Source organism: Pteropus alecto, unplaced genomic scaffold (assembly GCF_000325575.1).
Source record: "Pteropus alecto unplaced genomic scaffold, ASM32557v1 scaffold3, whole genome shotgun sequence".
NCBI lineage: Eukaryota > Metazoa > Chordata > Mammalia > Chiroptera > Pteropodidae > Pteropus > Pteropus alecto.
In genome coordinates, this window is record NW_006442484.1 from 69,261,919 (window position 1) to 69,277,028 (window position 15,110).

The 15,110-nt window shown below is 35.6% G+C and overlaps 1 protein-coding gene and 1 pseudogene across 7 annotated transcripts in view; both read left to right on the forward strand.

Annotated features, from left to right (window-relative positions):
• Positions 1-15,110, forward strand: part of PIKFYVE (phosphoinositide kinase, FYVE-type zinc finger containing) — a 70,764-nt gene that overhangs the window by 12,401 nt on the left and 43,253 nt on the right. For 4 of the 7 annotated variants that reach the window (XM_006921405.3, XM_015596619.2, XM_006921406.3 and 1 more), the window contains 6 exons: positions 1,033-1,122; positions 7,969-8,107; positions 9,452-9,609; positions 10,771-10,882; positions 11,807-11,954; positions 12,499-12,666. In XM_006921405.3, coding sequence (XP_006921467.1) covers positions 1,033-1,122; positions 7,969-8,107; positions 9,452-9,609; positions 10,771-10,882; positions 11,807-11,954; positions 12,499-12,666 — 815 coding nt within the window. The remainder of the gene's footprint in view (positions 1-1,032; positions 1,123-7,968; positions 8,108-9,451; positions 9,610-10,770; positions 10,883-11,806; positions 11,955-12,498; positions 12,667-15,110) is intronic. The other 3 variants (XM_015596621.2, XM_006921407.3, XM_025039321.1) reach the window with 2 other exon arrangements.
• LOC112470580 lies at positions 6,651-6,769 on the forward strand (annotated as a pseudogene).

Here is a 15,110-nt window from a genome sequence, read left to right on the forward strand (position 1 = left end):
TCAGAGACATAATGTAGAGTAGAAAATAAAGTTGTATTTATATCCAGTGACTATTTATATGAAATTTAAAAATATAAAGAACAAACACACTGTCTAGGGATACAAATATGGTAAACTTAAAGAAAAGGAAGAGACTGAAAACTCTAAAATTTACAACAGCAGTTTCATCGAGGGCAGGGAGGGGAGTGGGATTGGGTGGGGGAATGTAAGCAGTTCAAAGTTAGTGGACTGTTCTAAATTGCTCTCTGGGTACATTGGTGTTTGTGGCATCATGCTTCTTTATGTGTTACGTGTGTTTTATACATTTTAAAGGTTAAGTCTACATTTAATAAGAAAGTATAGGGATTCTTTAGTTCTTACTTACTTTGTTAGTAATGCCTTTTAGTTGTACCTGGCCCTCTTGTGTGAGCCCAGAATTGGCAAATGTGATTTAATGAAATGAACCAGGTTTAAAAGCTTCCTGAACGTGTGGTATAGATGTCAAAGGTAGAATAATTTTAGGTTTTGTGCTAATTTTTTGTTTAATGTTCACTCTCAGTCATCATATCTCTTCGGTAGGTACTACTCCTTTTGACAGATGTAGATGCTGAGGTTCAGAGAGATTAAGTAATATACCCAAGGTCACATAGCTAGTAAGAGGCACTTGCACCTGTGTTTGTGTGATTCTGCAGTGCTATTCCAGTGGGTTGTGGGGACTGAGAATAAAATTATTTGAACTCAGGATCTCCGCTTCCCTATCACTTCAATCTTGTATATATCATGTGAAAAGGAGTTCTATAAGTATTCATCCAACCGATTTTATTATTTTAATGACATTCCATATACTTAATAAATATCAGTATTTTGGCATTTGATGTAATTAAGATAAAGTCCATACTGTTTCCACCTTAATTAAAGAAAATAAAAATGACCCATAATCTCATTATTGCAAAGGAAAAACAATCTGCTTTTAAATGTTAAAGCATTTCATTGAAATTGGATTTGCTTGTTACTGTCCCAGATCATCTCAGTGTTTTCCTTTTTTCTTTATAGTTTGATTCATCCAGACTCCTCAAATACTGCTCTTTCATCAAGGCTTGTATCTGTTCAAGAGGATGCTGGGAAATCTCCTGCTCGAAATAGGTAAATGCCAAATGAAAACACTGTATTCTGTGTCTGTTTTTCTTATTCTTCCTTTTTTTTTTCCATAATAATGAGAAGAACAAACAGATAAAAAAGGGTGGGATTTCTTAGCTCTAAAAGCTGTATTAAACTATCAATTCCCTTTCACTAGTCAGTTCTTGCTTGCACTGAGTGGCTCTTTTCCACTGTTCTCCACTGGCTTCAGATCTTGGAATGGATACCCTCCTCCTCTAGCTTAGCAGACGAGCTCACTTTCTATTATGTAGCAGAGGAGATAATGGAAGAGAACTTCCTCACTCTTAACAACACTTGTTAACTTGATTACATTTGGAGTTGATTTTTTCTCTTTTCTACTTCTTAACCTAGATTGATTCTCCATTCATGTTCTGGATCTGATCCCTTCTCATTTTTTATTAGGTATCCTATTAAGGGTCTATATCTTCCCCCTCTCTCTGCTGACTCCTTGCCATCAGTGTTTAAACAAACTCCAGGCACCTATTAAAAACAAACAAAAATCCTTCTTTCGTTTCATCTCTAGTTACCTTTTTCTCAATTATTTCTTTTCTTCTTAGCCAAACTCCCTGAAATAGTTGCCTATAATTATTCTACAACTGCACACGTCCTTCTTTTTCAACTTACTATACCTTCCTCATGTGTGGACCTCCCCACCAAAAACACTTTCGTTTTATAAGTTTAAGTGGTGAATCAGTCCTTATACACCTGAGGAACTAGACATCTGAGTCACCATGGTTTTAACATACTTTCAGTTTATTCTTTGAACAAGTATTATTAAACACCTACAAACTAGGTACTTGGAATACAGCAGTGAATTAAAGAGACAAAAATTTAAATCACCAAAAAAACAAGGAATAGAGGCGAAGAGTGGAATTTTAAATTGTGTGGTTAGTGAAGACCTCATTTGAGCAAAGACCTGAGGTTGTGAGGGACATTTTGTAGAAGAGTGTACTAAGAAAATGGACTAACAAGTTCCTGAGAGGGAACACGCCCATCAAGGAGTAAGTAACAAGAGGTCTTGTGTCCTTGGAGTAGAGCAGTCCTGCTGTTAGTGGGGAAAGGACTTTATCATTCACTCTGGGTGAAATGGGAAGCTACTGGAGAGTTTGCTTAAAAAAATTAATTATTTTGAAAATATTTTAAACTTGAAAAAAGTTGCAAGAATAATAATAAATTTTCATATATTCTTAAGTTTCACTAACGTACATTTCACCCATTTGTATTACTTTTTATGTAATATGCTGTTATTTTTATGAAACATCTGAGAGTAAGTTTCAGACATCAGCATCCTTTACTTTTTTGTTTTTAATTAATAAACTTCATTTTGTAGAGGAGTTTTGGGTTCACAGCAAAATTGAGCGAAAAGTACAGCCTCCCCTGCTATCAATATCCTCCACCAGAGTGGTACATTTGTTACGTTGATGTACCTACTCCAGCATTATCATTATCACTCAAAGTCCATAGTTTACATTAGGATTCACTCTTGGTGTTGCACACTCTGTGGGTTTGGACAAATGTATAATGAAGTGCATCCACTGTTGTGTAGTACAGAATAGTTTCACTGCCTTAAACACCCTCTGTGCTCTGCTTATTCATCCCCTCCTCCTCCTAACCCATGGCAACCACTACTCTTTTTATTGTCTCCATAGTTTTGCTTTTTCCAGAATGTCATATAGTTGGAATCATATAGTATGTAGCCTTTTCAGATTGGTTTCTTTTGCTTAGTAGTGTGCATTTAAGTTGCCTCCATGTCTTTTCACAGCTTAATAGCTCATTTCTTTTTGGCGCTGATTAATATTCTATTGTCTGGATATATCACAAGTTTATTTACCCACTCACCTACTGGAGGATATCTTGGTTGTTTTCAAGTTTTGGAAATTTTAAATAAGGCTGCTATAAACACCCTTGTGCAGGTTTTTGTGTGGTCATGTATTCAGTTCCTTTGGGTAAATACTAAGGAGTGTGATTGCTCGATCAATCATATGGTAAAGAGTCTGATTAGTTTTATACAAAATTGCCAAACCATCTTCCAGAGTAGCTGTACCATTTTGCGTTCCCATCAGTAGTGAGTGCTCCTCTTGTTCCACCTTCTTTCCAGTATTTGGTGTTGTCAGTGTTCTGGATTTTTTTTCTTTTCTGGATCATGCTTTGATTTTGTATCTAAAAAGTCATCATCATTCCCAAGGTCATTTAGATTTCTCCTTATGTTATTTTCTGGGAGTTTTATACTTTTATGTTTTACATTTAGATCTGTGGTCCATTTCAATTTAATTTTTGTGAGTGGTTCAAGGTTTGTGTCTAGATTCACTATTTTGCATGTGGGTGTATAGTTTATTCCAGCACCATTCATTGAAAAGACTGCATTTGCTCTATTGTAGTGCCTGTGGTCCTATGTTAAAGTTTAGTTGATTATATTTATGGGATTCTATTTCTGGGTTCTGTTCTGTTCCAGTGACTTATTTGTGTATTCTTTCTCCAATACCACACTACCTTGGTTACTGTAGCTGTATAATAAGTCTTAAAGTTGGGTTGTGTCAGTCCTCCAACTTTGTTCTTTTCTTCAATAATGTATTGACTATTCTGGGTCTTTCGTCTTTCCATCTAAACTTTAGAATTAGTTTGTCAATATCCACAAAATAACTTGCAGAGATTTTTATTGGGATTACATTGAATCTATAAATCAAGTTGAGAAGAACTGACATCTTGACAATATTGAGTCTTCCTATCCATAAACATGAAACATCTCTTAATTTGTTTCGTTTTTTGATTTCTTTCATCAGAGTTTTGTAATTTTCCTTATGTAGATCTTGTCTGTACTTTGTTAGATTTATACTGAAGTATTTCATTTTGTGGGGGGTAGTAATATAAATGGTAATGTGTTTTTAATTTCAAATTTCACTTGTTCATTACTGGTATTAGGAAAGAGATTAACTATTATATATTAGCCTTATATGCTGCAACCTTGCTATAATCGCTATTAGTTTTAGGAGTTTTTCGTTGATTCTTTAGGATTTTTACATAGACAATCATGCCATTTGTGATCAAAGACAGTTTTTCATTCTTTCCAAATCTGTTTTTTTGTTTCCCTCTCTGGTATTACTGCTTAGCTTGTACTTTCAATATGATGTTGAAAAGCAGTGGTGAGAGGGGACATCATTACCTTCTTCCTGACATTGGCGGGAAAGCTTCATGTTTCTCACCATTAGGTATTATGTTAGCTGTAGGTTTTTCGTAAATGTTCTTTATCAAGGAAGTTGCCCCCTATTCTTAGTTTTCTGAGAGTTTTTATCATCAGTGGTGGTTGGATTTTGCCAAATGCTTTTTCTGCCTCTATCGATATGATCGTGTAGTTTTTCTGTAGCCTGTTGTTGTGGTGGATTACATTGATTAATTTTCAAATGTTGAACCAGTCTTTTATTGTTAGGATAAATCTCATTGGTTATGGTATATAATTCTTTTTGTACATTGTCAGATTGGGTTGGTAAGACTTTGCTGAGAATTTTTGCATCTTTGTTCATGAGAGATATTGGTCTATAGTTTTCTTGTAATGTCTTTGTTTGATTTTAGTATTATAGTAGTGCTGACCTCAGAGAATGAGTTAGGAAGTAGTCCTCTGCTCTGTCTTCTGAAAGTGATTGTAGAGAATTGGTATAATTTCATAGTTAAATGTTTGGTAGAATTCACCAGTGAACTCATCTGACTTAGTAATGAGCCCGTGAAAGGAATTTGGCATTTCTTTTAGTGTTTAGGTATCTAGCATTTCTTTTTGGTTCTTTCTTAGAATTTTCATCTCTGTGTTTACATTATCCATCCCTTTGTGCATGTTGTCTGTTTTTTCTATTAAAGCCCTTAGCACATAAATTATAGTTTTAAAAATTTCTTGGTGTGAGAATTCCAACATTAGTGTTATATCTGACTCTGGTTCTGATGCTTGGTCAATCTCTTCAAACTATGTGTTTTGCCTTTAATATGCTTGTAATTTTTTGTTGAAAATGGGCATGATGTACTGGGTAAAAGGAATTGCGATAAACAGGCCTTTAGTAATATAGTGGTAAGGTGTGGAGGGAAGGGAGTTGTTCTGTAGTCCTGTGATTAGGTTGTAGTCTTTTGGTAAGCCTGTGCCTGTCAACTGTGAGCTTTACAAGTGCTTCTCATTTTTTTCCACTTTAGATGGGACAAGATGGCTAGAGCTTTTCTTTATCTTTCATGATATTGGTATTTGTGAATAGGCTAGGCCAGTTATTTAGGAGAATGCCTATCAATTTGGATTTGTACGAGAACTTCCTTATGATTAGATTTAGCCTCTGCATTTTGGGGCCAGAATTCAACATAAATGATTCATCCTTATTAGTCTGTAATGTCTGAAAGGGTATGATGCAAATTTATCTTGTTGCTAATACTAACATGATCTCTTGATTAAAGTGGTTCTGGGTTTCTCAACTGTAAAGTTACCATTTTCCTCTTTGTAATTAGGAATATGTGGGAGAAATACTTTGGTACTGCATAAATATCCTGTTCCTTATCAATCTCTCACTCAGTAGTTTTAAAATGCATTTATAAACTTGGATATAAACTTGGATGTTGCCGTCATGTGGATGGTATTTAAAGCTATGAACCTGGATGGAGATTATCAAAGGAGTGAGTGTGGAAAGTGTGGAAATAAGGACCAAGGACTGAGATTGGGGAAATAAAGAGGAACCAGAAAAGGACCTGACAAAGAGAGACCACTGATGAGGTGGGAGGAGAACCAGGACAGTGTGTTGTCTTAGTATTCAAGTGAAGACGGCTTTTCAGTGCGGCTTTTCAGTGAAGGGGGACATGTCAAGTATGATGAGGAGTGAAAACTGACCATTGGATTTCACAATAACCTTGATAGGCAATTTCAATGGGTCGTTCAGGGTTCAGAAGTCCATAGAAGAAGAAGGAGACACTAGGAATTTTGATAGAGGAAAGGAGAGAAATGCAACAGAAGGATATGGAGTTGAGAGTTTTTTAAAAGATGGGATAAATTACAGAATTCCTTTGGGCATGTGCACACATACAGAGATAGCTGTGCTAATTTACAATATGTCTTCGTGTATTTTGAATGAATGCTAAGATAGATATAAATCTTGAGGAAAGATGTAATTTAGTCAGTGAGTACTGTCTCTAAGTAAAATAATAGTCAGCATTTTTACCACTAGGCTACTTAATAGAGTACTTGACAATGAAATTAACTAATTTTCTTTTATTCTTCTTGCCACTATATCAGAATATATGTAGGGATGGTTAGAATGTTAGAGAAGCAGAGTGCATGGGTAATGCACACGTCAGAAAAGAGGTTTTAGTTAGTTGAATTGGCAACATTTCACTAAAAGAATAGACCAGGAAATAAATAACTGATTATTTAAAAAATCTTGCTTATAACATTTATTTGATACCAGTGGTTTCTCATGACCATTAAAAATTACTTTTTGCTAAACTTGTTACAAACCTGTGAGTAATTCCGTAAATTATTTAAAAAATATCTTTATGTCTATGGCCATGCTACCCTGAACAAGCCCAATCCTGTCTGATCTCAGAAGCTAAGCAGGGTTGGGCCTGGTTAGTACTTGGATGGGAGACCACCTAGGAAGACCAGGTGCTATAGCTGTAAAAAATAAAAAAATAAGGGACTATAAGATGACAAGGTCCTTGCAATCTGTGAGGTCAACCAAGGGTTGCCTCGCCTAAAAAATAAAAGTATCTTTATCTTCATTCTGGAGAGAGCATAGTTTTTCAGTTGAGGCCTGGTTTTGAATGGCGGCCTTATTATTTATTAACTAAGTTACCGTAGACAAAAAACTTAATCTCTGATTCTTTATTTCTTTATTTGTAGAATTGATTAGTCATATCTATTCCATAGGATGCTGTGAGAATAAAATGAGGAAAGATGCATATATTGCCCTCCTGAACGAGTTTAGAATATCTAGCACACTGTAGCTACTTCTGCCTTTAACCCTTTATGTAGAAGCTAAAATTGGGTTTTATTTTTTCTAGGTAGAAGCTAACTAAATTTCTAGCTAAATTTCTTCTATAAATAAAAACTTGCTAAGTGCTATTGATATTCCACTTGTAAGTCATTTATTTGGTAACTTTGGCAAGAGTCAAAATTAAGAATGTTGTGTAAGTACTTATACAACAAGGGAAGAAACAGATTTTCACTAATTTTTTTATTGTTCAAATTCAAAATATAATAATTGAGGACAATATTTTTAATGTGGGTCTACTAATGAGAAGAAAGGAATTTTTTGGAGAGAATATTTTGCTTAGTTGGGGTTCAAAGTTAGTGTTTCCTGTCATCAGAAACATTGGAGATGTTCAACTAAGAAGAACACTCTTAGTTCACTGGTTATGGAAAAACTATTTGGCCTGTGGGCTTGGTTTCCTGTCCCTGATCTGCAAGATTATTTCTGCATTTAGACTGTGACTCTTTATATTTGTCAATTTAAAAAAAAAAATACTAATTTTTAGCATTTTAACAAGAATTTGAAGTTATTTCCTTTGAAATAATACTGATATATGAACTATATCTGTAATTGTTTTCCTGTAATCTTTCCATAATGACTTTTTTAAAACTTATTTTGAAATAAGTTTAGACTAACATAGAAGTTGGAAGTATAGTACAGAGAATTTCTGGATACTCTTCTCCCAGCTTCCCCCAATGATAATATATTTAACCATTATAAGTACTTTTAAAAGTACCCTTAACATTGGCAAATAAACATTTATTTAAAAACGAGTTTTCACTATAATTCCTTTTATTGATGAAGACTTTACAACTGTGTTTTCACTTTTTGTTTTTGTTTTCAGATCAGCCAGCATTACTAACCTGTCACTGGATCGATCTGGTTCTCCCATGGTACCTTCATATGAGACATCTGTCAGTCCCCAGGCTAACAGAACATACGTTAGAACAGAGACCACTGAGGATGAACGCAAAATTCTTCTGGTACTGGTCTAATATCTTTAACTCATTGCTAGTTTTGAGCATAAGTAATGTTTATCTCACTGATTTTTTTTTTTAAAGAAACATACAAATGAAATAGCCAGTTAATGTATAAATTAAATAGAAGAAATAATTAGCTTAAATTTTCGTTAGGATCACCTGAGAAATTGGTCAAGCATTCCATGCTAATATGTTGCATTAATATTTTTTTGACTCCTTTAATCTGGCAAGATCAGAATTCAGGTGCCTACATAATAAGAGAACTTAACTTTTTGTTAGGTCTCAGATTGTTGTTCAAACTTTAAAACGTTTTTCATGCACATGGAATACTTTTCAGATATTTAGTACTATATGTTTATATGAGATAATCTGTTGTTTACTGAGTTTATCTATTAGTAAAATACTGTGTTCAATCCTAAGAGTGACTCAGAGAAATGAAAGATATGGCTTCTGTCTTGAAGGTTACAATTCAAAAGGTAGAAATAAGGTCGATGAGCAGGTCCTTAATAGTAAAAGAAGTAATACTTTAAATATAAAAAATAGGAAGATCATTACTAGTGAGGGAGTCAGGAAAGGCTTTAAACTGAAGGGCTTGGATTAGATGTTGAAGGGTGGAATGGATTTGGGTAGCCAGTGAGCAAAACAAACAAACAAAGGTGTGAGAAAAGGTGTAGCAGTGAGAATAAGCGTGGCATTTTTCATGGACTGAAGTAGGATTTATTAATTGGGAGAGATTGGGAGAGAGATTAAGTGTGCAATGAGAATGAAAATTTATTTGGATCTACCCGGTGGAAGGTGGTAAGCTCAGTTTTTACTAGTTTAGATTTGAACCTGTAGGCACTGAGCAATATTGGAAGTTTTTTGGAGAAGGGAGTAATCCACTGAAGGCCCTTTTTAAAGGAAAATTCACCTGGAAAAAAAAAAGAAAAAAGAAAATTCACCTGGCACTTGGGTGTAGGTGAAAATGGTGAGAATCTGGTAGAGTGAAGGCTACTAGAAACACTTACTGTAGATTTGTGTTGACTCTTCAGTCCATCTCCCTTGCCCATCTCCAAAGAGGAGTATGAAATTTTGTAAGTAGGTAACTAGGAGACCGATAATGTGTGCCATTGGCTGAAGGAAATTATTTGGGATAGTTGGTTTTCAAGAGTAAAAGTTGTATTTGGAATTAGATGAGCCGAGTTTAAGCTTTTCCCCATGTACGTGTCGTCTCTATTAAATTGTGTAAGTTAGCTACGACAGAGATGTCTGAATTGAATTCTTTTTACGAATCCAAAAATCACAAGAAAGAATCTGAAAAGGTATCTAGCATCCTTCTCAGAAGTAATTACTTGCTCATAATTTCAGGACAGCGTTCAGTTAAAGGACCTGTGGAAAAAAATCTGCCATCACAGTAGTGGAATGGAGTTTCAGGATCACCGCTACTGGCTGAGAACACATCCCAACTGCATTGTAGGAAAGGAATTAGTCAACTGGTTAATCCGAAATGGACACATTGCTACAAGGTACTGTGATCTTGAGAAAGACCTTTTGATATTATTTATTAATTAATTAATGAGGACACATCATTGTAGATATAGGGGAGCAAGGTTCTTTGTAAGTAGGGTGCTGTTTGTTTTCTGCACTTGATGTTGAGGGTGCTAATTAGTCAGCCCTCCTCCCCTCTGGGTTTTAACCAGTGGAGAATAGATATGGGGACCAGGCGGGGTCACAGTTTACCTAATTTACTGTCAGCAGAATTGTGTGGTGATTCCCAGACGCAGAGGTGGGATTGGGGATGTAGCTGGACCCTGAGACCACAGTGGCTTCTTCTGCCCCATTTTCCTCATCTGGACATTGCAACCCGTCTTGAGAATTGGTTCCACGAGGCACACCTGGAGTGAGATTTGTTAAAATTTCAGAAATGATTTGTAAAAAAGAGTGAGACAGGTCCTGTTGCCTTTCAGGGTGACACATTCCCTTCCACACGAGCTTTTCCACTTGTTTAGATTAGTTACTTTTCTGAGGGGGAGGAAACAAGTATGTAGGAAGAGAGAGGAACAGCTTTAAGCAGTGAAGCCCTGGGTTCCAGTTTTGGCTATATTCCTTTTTAGCTTTGTGCTTTTGGTCAAATTACTCAGTCCCTTTGAGACCTGGACTTCTCCGTTCCAATATGAGGAAAATACGTGGTTCTATGCAAAAACTGTGAGGATGAAATGAAATAATATGGCTAAAGTGCTTTATAAATTGTGAAATGTCATATAAGTGCAACGTGTCAATAAATCTATTTTATGTATATATGTATATACACTTTATACCTATATCTGTAATATCTAGTATTGTCATCTCATTAAGATTGTAAGCTCCTCAAGGGCAGGAACTATTCTCGACGTTTGTTTACCTCCTCTTGTAAGTACAGGGGTGTGCATGCCCTGAGTCCTTGAAAAATGCTGAAATTAAATTAGGTTTTGTTAGAACGGACTTACCAGTAGGTTCTTTACTATGGTACCTGGAGAAATCTTTTAATTTAGCCTCAAATCTCTTCTGTTTTATCCCTCACCCATCCCAGGACCGTTTGAAATTCCAATTCCGATGAGGATGGCAAAAAATATAGTTTGTGTTTCATCTTGTACCTGTAAAATTATCATGACTTTTAAAAGTTTTTATTTTTGTTGATCTTGATTCAGGGCGCAAGCTATAGCAATTGGACAAGCAATGGTCGATGGACGTTGGCTGGATTGTGTCAGTCATCACGATCAGCTTTTCAGGGATGAGTATGCGCTGTACAGACCACTGCAGGTAGTTTACAGTGTTGCCGTGAAGGAGAATATAGCTGGCTTCTTGGGAAGTCTTTCCTCATTAGTGGGAATAAAAAGTAGTTTAATTACCCAAAGATACATGTCTCTCACGTTTTCCTTGCCATTCGAGGAAAGTTAAAACATTTTTACTTGCTGGTGGTAGTGGTGAAAAACTTATAGGAATCAAACATTATTCAGTTGGTGTGGCTTTCCATGGCTTTGGGGTTATAGTTGCTTGTCATTCATCTTCAGTAGTTTTCAGCTTCACTGCGTTCATGTTTTTAGGACTGAGATGCAGTATACGTAACAAAATGAAAAAAATTAATGTCACTGTTACAGTAGGTATTGACTCATTAGCAGTGTTGTATAGCAGTGGTAAAACAATGAATACCCTTTTTTAACTTTAATTAGGGAATTGGAAATTAAAGGTAGACCTTTATAAAAAGATATACTTTTACTTTTGGTTTATGTTAATTTGAGATATATCATATTTAGTAACACCTTTGTGAACTAAAATTGGAAACTCAATGGTTAGAAAAGACAAATGACCCAAAAGACAGGTGTGGTGATATTTGTTAAAATCTAAAAGTTGTTTTCCAGGATATGTCCCAGGGTTGGAGCAGAGTTAGAATAAATTCTAAGCCATGTTCACTCTCAGGACAGAAGGATGAAATGAAACCCGATAAGATCTGTATATTATGTTTTGTTCATAATATGCTGCCTAAGCCTACTGATTAATGAAAATTATAATTTTAAGGTGGAATTATCAGCATGATACTGGTTTATAGCTTAGTTTCTATTAATTTGCTTGTTTTTCTATAAATTTATTCATTGGTTAGCTTTGTAGCATTTATTTGTGGTGTGACAGCCTCAGTGTTGTTGCTGTTGAAGGTGAATCACTTAGCTCCTGTCTTGCTTCTTTCAGAGTACAGAGTTTTCTGAAACCCCTTCTCCGGACAGTGACTCTGTGAACTCTGTGGAAGGGCACTCTGAGCCATCCTGGTTTAAAGACATAAAGTTTGATGACAGCGACACAGAACAGATAGCTGAAGAAGGTGACGATAATTTGACTAGTGAGTTTAACTTTCTCGTATTTTAGTTTTTGAGTCATTACTGTATATGTATGATAAAACGCGGCTTATTTTTTTCATTTGTTTAGTTGAAACAATCCTACTTTAAGATTTATGGCTCCAGCTAAATGTAAACATCTGATAACAATCCTTGTCCTAGATACAGTATTTTCTTAAGAGACCAACTTCTTAGGCTACTGGCGTTTTCAGATTTTGCCATAGTCTATAGTTTGTAGCAGCTTAAAAATAACTCTGAGCTAATAATATCACAGCAGACAACTTTCTTGCCTCTTCACTATGATATCAGACTTTCTCTCTGCAGAACCTCCAATACATTTCTTCATTTGAAAAATTCATTTTACATTTAACTTGATCAAATTTTATTAAGTCTATACAGAATATATGAAAATACTGTATCCATTTTGGTATTGCACATTGGGCTTGTATATTAAAAAAACCATTTTTCTCCTTTCCTCCAATACCCTGATGAAACCCATTTTTTACTCCCCTCCTCTCCCTGTATCTTTCCCCTCCCCAACACTAAAAGATTCTGCCAGTCCTAGCAAGCGCACATCAGTCAGCAGTTTCCAGTCCACAGTGGACAGTGACTCAGCCGCTTCTATCAGCCTGAACGTGGAGCTGGACAACGTGAACTTCCATATCAAGAAGCCCTCCAAGTACCCACATGTGCCCCCTCACCCTGCTGACCAAAAAGGTAGGAGGCAGTCACCGTCTGGAATCCAAACACAGGCTGGACAGCTGGGCCATAGATCTCCTGCCAGCTTGTCTCTCTGGCTTCCTCTCTGCCATATGGCTGAAAGGACTTGGTGTGGGTTTTGTTCCACCCTTTCTCATTTTCCCCACTCCTCCTCCCCATATTTTTTTTTTGGTTGGTTCCTTTTATTTCTTGTTTTCTCCCTGAGGACCACCACACCCAATTTAAAGTTCGTGGTCTTTGAAAGGCACTACATCTTGACTGCTGTCCCCTTAGCATAATGTGCAACTTCCAAGGTGGCGTTTCTTTGCATTTATAACGTGGACGTTCTGCTCTATTCATTTCTCTTTCTTCATTTAACATGTTAAAACCTATTTGCTTATGCTGTCACCCAGTAGCTTATTTCCCTAAACCTTTTCAGATGTTTCAACTAGATTGTGGGAAAAGCATTCACATATTCCAGAATAGCTTTCCACTATAATTTAAAATGCTTTTAGTTATAATGCTATATTTATTAAAAAGTTTTTTGCTATAAACAAATTCATTATTTTTATCTCTCGGAGACTAGTATACTGACTCAAAAAGGAAAAATAAGTTAAACCATTACTAAAATCTAACATAGCAGTACATAAGAAATGAATTTTTTCTTTTAAGTGGGTAACGAGGTTTACTCTGTTGGCTGTAATTAAAAACCAATGAGAATTTTAGCCCTAACGTGACATATGTAAAAATAAATAAAAAATGTGTAAGTAAATAAATAATTGTAGGATTTCATTATGTTATAGTAATGGAAAATCATTATCATAAAGATGAAGGAATTTCATGATTTCACCTGGAATTTGAATTTTTAAATTTAGCTTTTAATAAACTGAATTGTCTCCTCAGATCAGAAATGCTTGCCTAATTCTTTGCTACTCTCTGTTTTGAGCCTAAAAATATGATTAGAGGAAAGAAGGTTTTAACCTTAAACATCTATGTTAAAATAAATGGAAACAGTTTCACATATCTAGAACAAATTTCTCATAATTGTCAGCATTAGCCATTATCATCAAGATCTTGATGTGGGAGAAAAGAGGACACTTGAATAGTATTGAATGTGAGTAAGATACTCATCTTTATGGGAGTCCTCAAAACAAGTCAGAAAAATGATGGAGAACATTCGAGTGAGTAGGAAAGGACAGTGAAGTAGACGTGACACTTGTGTGAGAATTAACAGTGGACTATGGAGGATATCGGATGGTGCCTTTGTGATACAGATGTGCGTCAGAGGTGGGGTCTGTCATGACAGGATATCTGTTCTCTGGACACATCTGTTGGCAATTTCGTATTGCTGAAGGTAGAGTGCGAAATACATTTTTGACTTGCTGATGACTTCACCTCTTGAAAAGTTAAGTTTTGAAAATCATGAAGAAAGTGAGTCGTCATAGAATTTATCATAGCAAAACATGGACTGCTGAGCACAGTCGGACATTTACTTGAGGAAACCTAACATCATGGTGTAGGGAGAGGACTGGAACAGGAGATTCCAATAATGACATTTTTACAGTACAGCCTCAAATTGTGGTTCTGAGAAAAATTAGAGGGGAAGGAACTGCAATTGAAAAAGCCATCGTGACTCTTCTGTAACCTCTCTCATGTCAACCCTTTAAGAAGATCGTCTAACAAAAGTTATGAATTCGTATGAGGAAGAATCTGAAAAAGGGGACAGCACTTAAAAAAATGACAGAATAGTAGAAGTCCAGATTGTAATGAAGGTTGGAGTAAATTCAAAGGATATCTTAGAAAGGATTAAAAAAATTGTGATGCAAAGAAAGAAAAATTAGGCCATTTATTTGGGGAAGTTTATATAATGTTAGTTGAAGCTCTCCCCCTTCCTCCACAAGGTAATCTTATCAGGAAAGAATACACATAGTTAAGAGGAAAGTGAAGTTCAAGATAATGAAGAGATAGACAATGCTTGGTTCTTTTAAATAAATCTGTTGCCAGGTTCAGGCAAACTATATATCAGATTATTGAAAGAATTTGGAGCTGTGATCATGGTGCCAGAGTTTATCTTTAAAGAATTGTGGAGAATAAGAGAGAGTTTAAAATGCTGTAGTGATAGATAATATTAATTTTTAAAAGATGAGTTTTTGATGTGACATGGGAAGTTGGAAAAATTGTAGAAAAATTTAATGAACAGAATGTACTTTGGTATTTAGAAAAGGGATTGATGGGGACTGGGCACCAGTGTTGGTTAACTAAAATAAGTAATTTTGAAACAACCTTATTCATCTTTTATGGCGGTAGGAGATGGGTAGATCAGGAGACTGCGAGAGAAACCGTTGTCTTTGATGTTAATAAGACATTTGATGGTCTCTCAATAGCTTCATGGACGAAGAGGACAAGTTTGCACTTGAAGTATGTTAAGGAGGTAGTTATGGTCGTTGGTCCTATTGTTAAAA